Genomic DNA, 11,425 nt, shown 5'->3' with positions numbered 1-11,425 from the left:
TGTTGAAGCTACTTGGGTATGTTTAGCTCTGCTCCTAGCAACAGGGAGGGCTTTTAGCTTTGGGGACAGGTTCCTGTCTCAGTGCAGGGCTACAAACATTGTAGTTCTAGATCTGCAACTCCCCTCGCCAGTGATGCAGAGAGCCTTTAGCTTTGCATGGGCCTAAGAACCCAGCTTCTTACTCTGCTTAGATTTGGAGTGGCTACTTCTGCTGTGATTGCTTTCAGTTGAATGGTAGTATTTAGGTAAGCATGGAATAGCTAACAAAGGAAATTATATCACTTGTTCTTTCTGTAGGCACCAGTGTGGAAAGGGAAAAAATGTTTGTCTGCTGTGTCCTCAACACTGAAACTGAAAGAGCAGAGATAGTTCAGAAGGAAGTAATTCCACATTACTTTAATCCAGAGGTATTAAACATAAAGTCTGGAGATGAGATTTGGCCTGTGGAATCACTCCATCTGGCCCTCTCAGCTACCAATGAAGTACCAGAAGATGGGGGCGTACTCAGTTCTGAGTGTGGCCTGCCATGAAATCCCAGGCCCTGTGGCCCTGCTCACTTGCCTGCCACTGAAGGCTGTGTAGCACAGCATTCACTTGCCCTGCAACTGCCTGCCTGTGGCTGCTACAGTGGTGACTGCCACCACTGCAATGGCTTTTGATGCTGCCCTATGCCCCAAACCAGATCTGACCCACAAGTAGCCCCAGGGACCAGTTCTGACTCAGGGTCTCAGCTGGGTTTGCGCCGCCCCCCCCTGCTTTTAATCAGTAGTATTTCTTAGAAAGGAGTCTCAGGAAAAAAATAGTGACAGACCCTGCCAGGAATGCATTTAATACGCTTGTAACTTCCTTTTTGAAAGTGTCTCACGCTTTCTTTAAGATGTATTAGAACATATTAGCCAACATAAACCAACTTAAAGGGAAATTGTCAAGTGGGTTGGACTTCAGTTTAAACATTTTAGCATTTTTACTAGGGCTGTGCAAAGCTTTGGATACCAATTCGATTTAGAGGAGATTTGGCCCAATTTGGTGGGTGAATCTCCAAATCTGAATTAAATTGGGACCAATAAAAAGGTCCGAATCCAGTTCAAAGCTCTCAAAATTGATTTGTAGTAAATCATGTCCAATATTTATGTTCTGCCTGCAGTATAAGGACCATAACAATTTCCTTTGGCGCCTAATCCGAGCTTACAGTGATCTGTATGATATCACAGAGGACGCAGATGAGAAAAAATCATACGCTTCTGATGGTAAGGAGAAGTGTATATGTATGGTAACATGTTTACTGGGGCTGACTTTTTGCACTTTAGGCTTATAAACTCTGCACTCTGAACATATAAACAATGAGTGTAAGGTCAAAAGTTCTCCCAAGCTTAGCAAGTAGCATGGTTAAGGAATGCCTTTTTCTTTAACCAGCCATGCCCAGACATCAAGTCTGACTGCCTTTCATTCCCCAGCCCAAATGACCAAGTGTACCCAGGGAAAGCCCACTGCATCACTCTAGAGTGGGGCTCAGATTCACACCTCTGGCTCCATATCTCGATACCTCCTTACCTGCTCTGCCACCAGACCCTTTGAAACCGTATGGGGGAGGGGTTTATTATCTTTAAACCTTTTTTCTTTAGGAATGGATTAACAATCTCTGTAGTGATATGTTGGATTTAGTTGCCAGAAAGGTATTATGGGTACATCCCATTACTACTTAGAGGTATACAGGTTTGCTTTTAGTGTGTGGTGAAGCAAAGCTTACAGTAAAACCATGTATCTGCATTCAGTGTCTTTACCATCAAAATAAATGTTTCTGATGTAACTTGCTTAAAAAGGCTTACTTAGTGTACTATCACTTTAAGGTACATATAGATAAAAAGTAAATGAGTTTTAAATGTTTATTTCCTCAGTGAAGTTTGATCAGTTTTGTTTTCCAATTCTAATTCACTAATTCAAATGTTGTTTGTTTGGTGTTTTCAACACTGTAGATGGCTGTAAACAAAAACAGGACATTTAAATTAAGATTTCTATAACTGTTAGATATAAGAAATAATTTACAACTTAATTTAGTCTCATTTACCCAAGTGGTCCCTTTCAGAAAACTAAAGTAGTTATTTAATTTTCAGATTTTGAATTTATGTAGCTCATCCATAAAAGGGCTTGCAGCTAGAACATCTTAAGACCCCTAAGCACTTGGAACAGGTAGAGAAGGTGAGGATCATTTCTTAGACCTTCCTTGGAATGATCTTTAGAATGAAACTTTCACAGAACCCATTTAATTTGTGCTCCAAGAAAAGTTTTATCAGTCTTCTTCATTCAAAACAGTTGTCAAGCATGCTGTGAAGCCATGCTAGTGATCCAAGATGTCAGCTATGGGTCCTAATTATATATAGAGGTTATTTATGTATAGTCTTGGATGCCGAGAGCATGAAACCATTTGCAAAATACTCTCAAAGCCAAGTGACTGATAAGTGTATAGCTGCTTTACACCTTCCTGTCATTGTAGAGACTAGTACTTTGGGAGATGGGAAGCACTGATTTATCAAGAGTGCAAGTAACTGAGTTTCTTACATTGCTCTAAACACTTGCAGGGAAAGAAGAGGCAGAGGCAGCCCTACAGAAAGGGGATCAAAGTTCCGAGTGTCACCAGTGGTATGTAACTTTTTGCTTTCTGTTGTAAGAGAGAAAAGAGGAGGCTGTTGAAACTCCTCAGGAGTTGGGGTGTATAACAATCCTCACAGCAAATGTTGCCTGTTCTTATCTTAAATATATACTGAGTCATTGCTTTTCCTAGTAGACTCTTGGTTTCTTTTTTTTGTTAGTTGGTATGAATAAATAGTGCACTGACCAATGGTGCTGGTAACAGTTATTGAGAGAGAGATTTTTTTTCATTTGGATCATGCAAGCTAATTCAAAGTTTGGCTCTGAAAAGAGGTGGCCTGGAAGAGTTCTCGAGCAGAAGATGGCAGCTAATTATTTTTCTTTTTGTTCTGGGGAATACATATCAGGTAGTTGCAAATGTTCATCTAATAGTTTAATAATACAGATGGGTCTTTCAGAAATGGCCTTCTAGCAACAAGAATTTAGAATAGGGAATGTAGTATGTTTAGGATATTTTAGGTAGTCTGAATTCGGGGACTAGAACTGCTACTTTTAAAATAAGTTTTATTTTGAGTTAATATTTGCATATCTTAGTCATAACTCTAGGAAGTAGGTCTGGAGAGGACTCTATGAGGTCATCTAGTCCAGCCCCCTGCTTAAGGCAGGATCATCGAGCGCGTGCGTGCGTGTATGTGTGTGAGTGTGTGTGTGTATGCGCACGCACGTGCACAAGAGCCTGGAGAGGTATCACCAAAGATATCTCCAAAAAATCCTCCATACCAAATAGGAAGATTGCCACACAAACACCAGCTTCCTTGCTGAAGCCAATGTTACTAGTATTGAGTTGGTGATCCTCAAGCACCAATTTTGCTGGAGTGAACATTGTGTGTGGATGCCTGACTCTCAACTCCCAAAACAAGTGCTCTACTTCCAGCTTAGTAATGGACAGACATCTCACAATGGCCAAGGGAAATGCTACAAGGACACACTGAAGGCATAACTCAAGAAAATGCATGCTGACATCAGGAGTGGAAGAATCTACCTGCCAACCAACCCCAATAGCACCACAACCTCAGGCAAGTGGCAGCTCATTTCAGGGTAAAGTGTCTTGCCCTTGAAGCAGAGAAGAGACAATTAAGCAAGGAAAAGGAGAGAAACCCCAGCTGGCAGCCTGCTCTCACCTGCGGAAAGACCTGCAACTTCTGCAGATGTATTTGTGGCTCAAGGACTGGACTCTTGAGTCACCTCAAGACCCATCAATGGGCCATGGTAGAGATCATTCTCGAATTGAGGGTTTGCTGACAATGATGCACACATACACACCTATATGTATGTGAGGGATAAATGTGAAATGGAGAAAAGTTGGTGCTTGTACACAAGAAAGCTTTTTCTGGAATTCAGTCAAACTATTTTTTTTTCCTATAACAAGACATAAATAAGTGCTCAGCTGCTATGGTATTTGTGGCCATATGGTCCCACCTAACTGCAAAATTCTTGGTGTTGAAGTGAGCTCATCTCTGTCTTTTGGTATTGAGAGACCTGGGAAAGTTACTTGTCTATCCTAGGGCTGTGTGCTGGAAATGGAAGGTGATGAGAGGGTTAGGAATCTCATTTCATGCAACTGACTTGCAGATAGCTGCACTACCTATGTTCAGAAACTTGATCTGGTGAGGCCCTTTTATTTTCTTTCTGTGCTGTTTCCTTTGGCCCCTCTCTAGCCCCTTACAAAGAAACTACTTGTGTCCTTGAAAGGCAAACTCCTAGCCATCTGCACAGGCTGTGGGGATAGCAATTTACAAGTTAGATGATTATTAATGACCTGATGCTCTTTTTTTTTGTTCCTCTTATTTTCCTGGGGTTAGTAGCTGTAGTTACTCTTGATTTCTTCTATGGATGTTCCATAGGCTTGTATAGTGCCAAGTAAAATGAAGACCGTTTTAAGAAAGGTTCATCACACTGCATGTAGGGCTTCAGGAGAAAGCATCAATATTTTTGAAACCTTGAAAACAAGGGGCTCTAGTCTCCTTGTTTTCTAGACTTCTACTAGCAGCCCCCAAAATGACTGTTAGAAGCCTGAAAATGAAGGGAGCTAGTCTTGTTCAGGGCTGCCAATACAACCACACAACATCTCTGTGTGCTGAACTAGTTCTGTTTACATTAAGTTCCACAAGTGTATAATTTCCTTTGGTGCATGGTCTTCATTTATTTATTTGGTAGTCTTGAAGCTGTGCACTTAAGTTGAACACATTGTATGTAACTTTGTTCTTTTTGTGTAAATATTGTGATTATTTAAATTTTATAATAAAGGAATTAAGTGTTTTGTTTTGTTTTGTTTTGTTTTGTTTTCCCCTCTTCCCCCTATATCCCTCAGTAGCTTCGGTGTCTGAATAGGTTCTTTTAGAAACTTTTGTAGAACTGAAAGGATAACGTGTTCGGCTATGCTTAATGTTGATTTAAGTAGGTAAACTTCAGATTGCTTCTACTGTGTTATACATGCTGGTTGTAGGGAGAAGGAAAAACGTCTGCCTGTTCTAGTGAACTGCTTGTTAAACTATGCTTGGCTCTTGAGCTTCTCAGTGCCACCAAGTGAGATTTTGAAAATGGAATACAGTACTAAAAGTGTTAATCTTCAATGTAAAGAGCTCTGGATTATGGTATGCTAAAGGTGTTAACGTTCAATGTCAGGAGCTCTGGGTTCTTAAATCTCATTAAGAAAAAAGTAGTTTCTTCTCTTTTCTGAAATCAGTATTTGCATTCTGAAGATCTGCTCAGATTACAGACTTGTGGGAAATACATTTTTGCGGGATAAAAGTTGAGTTTAGGCCCCCCCCCCCTCTCATCAGATCAGCTAGTAACTAGTTGCTTCTGTTGCAAACATGTTTCCCTTGTTGATGCAAGGGAAGAATAATAAGGTAGACCAGTGTGACTTGATCTCTCTAGTGGAGTCAGGTGTTTGGCTCTCTCTGCATGTTTAATTTCTGGAATGTTGTTGAACCACCAACTTGCCAATTAAAGTTTTAAACCGCTTTGACACGAGCTTTGGACATTTTACAGAGCAAGACTGCTTCTGAGCTGTACAATGATTGATTGGCTTTGTGATTCAGAGGCTTATTGTGTGCAAAAACAACTGATCCAGCAATTTCTGATCAGCAAAGAATTTTGGAGCTGGAGTGAAATCTGATTATGCAATGATAATATGCAGGACTCTTCCACCGTTATGGTTATATGCTGTCCAAAGAGGCTGGTAGAGCTAGGTACACCTTTCCTGCGTGCTTTCTAATAGACCGTTGATAAGGACTTTCTGTAAAGATAAACTGTTTGTCATTGTTTTGTATTAGTGTGTTGCTTAATCACATCTCCAGTGTAGTATGCACTAGAAGGATGTATTTTCTAATCTGTGCCCACCTCTTCCATGAATGTCCTCAGTGGAAGGGTATTCAGGCTTAAATTGTCCCTGTAGACCTGTCTTTTTGCTGAGGAGGGGCAAGGCTGTTCATGTACATCTAGATCTTGCTATTACTTCTTGAGAACAGCTGCAGAAAGCCAAGAAGGCGGCCATGGAAAGGAAATAGCACAGCATGTGGGAGGCCTGGGATTTATTGGAAATGAATAACTAACCATCTTTATCATTCAAAGAAATAGCTGTTCTTTATCATGAATATAACAGGAAATTGTTCCCTTCTCAGCACTGTCTGGGTCATGACAGTTGCAGGCTTTTTCTGGTTCCAGCCTCTGTTCATACTAATTGTCCCCTTGAGAAACAGCTTACCCGTTACCAAGTGCAACTCAGGAGGGTTTGAATTATGGGGGGGCTCAGAGAGGCTTAGCCCCTCTGCTCCCCCCTCCCTCCCCCCATAAGAGATGACAGCCCCCCCTCCGGCCTACCCCGCACCTCGGGCAGCAGCAGCTTCTTCCAGCTTCTGGCTAATGCTACCGCAGACCTCACCAAGAGTCAGAATGTAATTCAAACTCTGTAACTCAGTACATGGAAATCAAAAAATTGGGTGTCATGTGACATAATAACAAAGGACATTGTTAAGCATTTGTCCATCTTCTTCAGTTTGTTGTCCATGCATTATCTTGAATGTAGTGATTTTTTACTATGCTCCTTTACCTCTGTTTGTTTGCTTCACCGTGCATTCCTGTCTGAGGTGCATATTATCTAGCCTTTACCCTCTTTATTGACCCTTGGGTGTGGATGATAAGTCAGCAAGGTAAAAATATTGTTCTAGTGCAGTGTAGTGCTGCTAGCACTTTACTGTGGTAGTGTTTGTCTATAGGCATGTATATTCTCTATGATCTAGAAACAGGTGTGAGTGAGGTTACTGCTTTTTCTGTATTTATCTCTGGTACTTACAGTGGAGTTACTTAATTTTTTTTTTAATCACCATGGAACATAATCCCATGAGGGCCAGTTGAAAAATGCTGAACAGGAAAGTGATCTTAACCACAGTTTTGGATGATGCCTTTGTGGTTGGATGGTTTGGAAGGCTTTGACAGCCTGAGTATGATAGAACCTGGATCATTTGTATCCGTTTAATGCGCAGTTAGCTCTTGAATGATCCACTTCATCCCTTTAAAGTAATACCTGTAGCACTTCAGTATTCCTATGCAACTGCTTGCTGTGGCTGCAATATCTCCCTATCTCCCCACTTCCACCCTGCTAGTTCACAAACCCTCACCTTCCTGGGGTGAGGGTATGTAGGGGGGGAGGGGGGTTGGTGCTGCTAAGGGACTGAATCCTGTGAAGAATCCAGGTTCTGTTGTTTTCTCAAGAATGTTTTTGGACAAGATTGTGTAAGAATCCATTTGCTCTGGCCTGGGCTGGTACCAAACATGAAGAGGAGCCCTTCCATGGATCCCTGGGATCCTTTTCACATGAGATTAGTACACAGCAGCTATTTTATAACTGTTTGCTCATGGATCCTAGTAGATCTTAAGAAATGCCATTTCACATGGTAGAAACAAGTGGTTTTGATCACAGTGCTGAATAGACTAAAGGAGGGGTCATCAACTTTTTAGAAGCAGTAGGATGAAATACTTCAGTTCTGTCTCAGGTGAGCTGGTGTTTCCAATGTAGCTGCCACAGCCATGATTGGTAACACCCCTGCTGCCAAATCACTATTGACTTCTGCCCCTCCCCATCTTTCCCCACTCCACCAACCTTCATGGACTGGATAAAATCGCTCAGTGGGCTGGATTTGGCCTGCAGGCCGTTTGTCCTGATCCATGAACTAGAGAGCCCTTGTGTAGCAGAAATAACATAGTCTTTCAATTCCTGACTGCAATCGCCTTGCAGGGCTGCTTTAGGAATATATGAGACATGTGGGAGCTGTTTTGGCTACTAGTGCTTCTCTTGAATGGCCAAAGTAGTATGTCATTAATTGCATTGGCATGATACTAGGGAAGGATTTGACATTCTTATTCTTTGTGCGGTCTTGGCCTTATTTACATGAACCATGCCTTTGTATCAAAAGTAACCTGTACCATAGTTAAAAAGAGCTCTGAAAGCAATATGTATATTTTGCAAACCAAATAAGATACTAGGAAAGTAGGGCTGGAAGGGACCTCATAAGGTCATCTAGTCCAGTCCCCTTTTCAGGATAGGATCACTCCTGACCAAACCAGCTCAATCAAATGTTTTTCTAACCTGCTCTTAATTTCCAGGGATGAAGATTCCACAACTTCTCTAGGTAGTCTGCTTCAGTGCTTGAACACCCTCTTCCTCATCTCCAACCTAAATTTCCTCTGCTGCAGTTTGAGGCATTGCCCCTAGCCCTGGCCCTTACAGTCACAGAGAAAAGTCTTATCTTCATCCTCTTTATAATCTCCCTTCAGGTATTTGAGGACTATTATCAAATCCCCCACATCCCTTCTCTTCTACCCTCCCCACCCCCAAAGTCTTCTCTTCTGTATACTAAATAATCCTAGTTTTTTCAGCCTGTCCTTATAAGACATATTTCCCAGGCCTCTAATCATTTTTGTTGCTCTCCACTGGTAATGGTGGTAATCTTTTTTTTTTTTTTTTTTTGATAGTGTCTCTTGCAGATGTTAAACCACATGATTACTGCTTCATTAACTAATTTGGAAATCTTGGAAAAGAGAAGAGAACAAATACATAATTAAAAAAACAGGAGTGTTGCATATTGCATAAGCATGAACATTAAGCTACTCTGGGCACGAATATGAAAAAATGCCATGAAACTGAAACAATTGACTCCTTGTTTTAATTCCCTGTCCATGTCAATGTGTCTGTCTGCTGTGCAATTCCGACCACAGAACACCAGCTTCAAGGATTAGGAAGTGAGGGAACTGTGTGTTTGCCTTGGCATTAACTCCTGTTGTTAAAAGAAATATTGGAAGTACAGCTAGAGCAATAAGGGATTTTATGGGTTCGTCTGGGGCAGATTTTGCAGGTGCTGCATTTTTGGCCCTTTATTCAATCTGAATATTTCTCCTTCTGAAAACTAAATGGTATTTGCTGACTTCTGAGAGTTCTTGTTGCAAATGAAGTCATAAGCCCTTGCTCATCTTTGAGCAAAGCAGTAAATTCTTTATTTACTGTTTATTAATAGTAAATTGTTTATTAACTTTGACTGCATTTGTCATGTCTGTGCTTCCTGCAGGCAGATGTTTTCCTTGCCAGGTAGTGACAGCATTCTGGGTACAATTTTGAGCTGATGATTAGGCCAGAAGCCAGTTTGGTTGGTAGTGTCTTGCTCTTCACAAAGTATTGCATAAAACTGATTGATTGTCAGCTAAGCCTAGTTTTGTGCGCTGAATACTCCATGTTCACATGAAGGTTAATCAGGGAAGTAGCGTGTAAAATCAGGGGTCAGAGAATCATAGCTGGTAGGCACAGAAATAGTCTTGGGAAGTGTTTCAGTATTAGGAGTGATGCGTCATGGCGTTGGGATGCTCAGCCTGAGCCTTTCCTCCTCCTTGGCAATCTCTTGACCCAGAATTGTGCACAAGTGACACCCACCCTTTCCATTTCAGATACATTAGCAGATGTGAAATGCCCTTAACCCCTATTTCATGTGAACTTAAGGAACAGGAAAATCTATAGAGGGGCCCAACTCCAAGCAAAGGACACTGAAGTCAAGTAGGAACAGAAACAAAAGGAGCCTTGACAGAAGCCAGTGGAGGCTGATGTCAGAATGTTCTCTGCAGTTCTGAACAAGCGCTCTTAGCTCTGTTTGCTTTTTGTTCTACTCTTCTCTCTCACAATCTCTACACCTTGGTCTCTCTCCACCTGGCGTGTGCATCTCTCTCCTTCCTTCTCTCAGACCTGCCTACATATTTCAGCAGGGGGAGTGAAATGTCTGTTCAGTGAGGAGCTTGTAGAGAACACAGACTCTGGGACTTGCCATTGCAAGGTGGGTACTTCTGATGCTTTTTGGGCATGGAAAACATGATTCTGGTTTGCCTTACTTGGAGCGGTAACTGATATGGGAAGCTACAGTAAGATTGGAAGTCCAGAAATGTAGAGATTATATGAAAATGGTACAATTTCTACCTTGAATATTCAAATATTAACTTCATTTGCATATGGATCTTTTAAAATGAAAAATGTAAAAGCATGCAAGCTACTAAAATTAATTTTAATAGGCACTTAGGTGTGTATTGAAATTAAAGATGGGTAAAGGCTGAAATGTACTCCATTTGTGGGTGTCTGTCTAACCCAGAAGTGGGAAATTATTTCAGCTGGAGGGCCACTTAATGAGTTTTGAGGACCTCTCCCTCCCCTCATCAGATCTATGGGCCAGATCCTGGTCTAACCTGTTCTTAAATACCTCTCAAGACAAAGATGCTACAACTTCTCTAGGTAGTCTGTTCTAGTACTTAACTCCCTGTATAATTATGAGGTTTTCCTAATATCCGACCTAAATCTTCCTTGCTGCAAAATAAGCCAACTGCTTCTCATTCTATCCCGAATGGATATGCAGAACAACTTAACTTTGCCCTCTTAATAAACTTTTACCTGCTTAAGTACTGTTATCATGTTCCCTGAGACTTTCTTTTTCTAAAGAAAACAAACCCAATCCTTGAAAATCCTCTAATCTTTTTTTTGTGTGTGGAAAATCTGACTTACAAACCTCTGAATTTTTTGTTGCCCTCCTGGACTCTTTTAAGTCTATCATCACCTTTTTCAAATTGTGGTTCCCAAAAATGGACACATTAGCTGATGCCTCCAGCACTGTGCTGGTGCACCAAGAATGAGATTTGTCTCTTCTTTTTTTGCAAGAGTATCATGTTGTTTTGTTTCATGTGTGATCTCTTTTCCTTCATATCTTCATCTTCTGAACTGCTGCTTGTAAAGTTATTCTCCATGTTGTACTTGTGCTTGGGCCTTCTCATGGCTAAATGTAGTACTGTACTTTGCACTTCTCTTCTGAAGTTTATCAAGATAATTTTGAATTCTTATAGTACCCATCAAGGTGTTTGTAGCCCCTCCCAGGCTGGTATAAGCTGCAAGCATAATAAATGTAGTTTCAGTTCCATAACCCAAAAAGCTAATAAAAACTGCTACATAACATTGCATCCAGAACAGACTTCTGTGTAGCGCTGCCTGAAGTGGCTTTCTAGTTTGAGAGCAAGCTAGTGACAATTCTTTGAGTGCATGCGTGCCAGAGGGGCTCCCCACAGATTCAGAAATGTGAGGGTGAGGGAGCCATGGCAGCATTAATTGTTACAGCTTCCAGAGTCATGGCAATTAATGTTGCCACTGCTTCCCCATCTCCAAATTTCTGAACCCATGGGGAGCCAAGCAGGCTAGATGATACAGGCCCATGTGCCAGATGAGGCTGGCATACAAGGTTTGGCTGTTTTAGTTACA

At 41.3% G+C, this 11,425-nt stretch overlaps 1 protein-coding gene across 1 annotated transcript in view; it reads left to right on the top strand.

Annotated features, from left to right (window-relative positions):
* RMDN3 (regulator of microtubule dynamics 3) overlaps nt 1-11,425 on the top strand; it is a 71,123-nt gene that overhangs the window by 21,361 nt on the left and 38,337 nt on the right. The window contains 2 exon segments of the mRNA XM_006024616.3: nt 1,145-1,247; nt 2,577-2,637. Coding sequence (XP_006024678.2) covers nt 1,145-1,247; nt 2,577-2,637 — 164 coding nt within the window.

This window comes from Alligator sinensis, unplaced genomic scaffold (assembly GCF_000455745.1).
Source record: "Alligator sinensis unplaced genomic scaffold, ASM45574v1 scaffold108_1, whole genome shotgun sequence".
Lineage (NCBI taxonomy): Eukaryota > Metazoa > Chordata > Crocodylia > Alligatoridae > Alligator > Alligator sinensis.
This window is presented reverse-complemented; position numbering and strand designations above follow the sequence as displayed.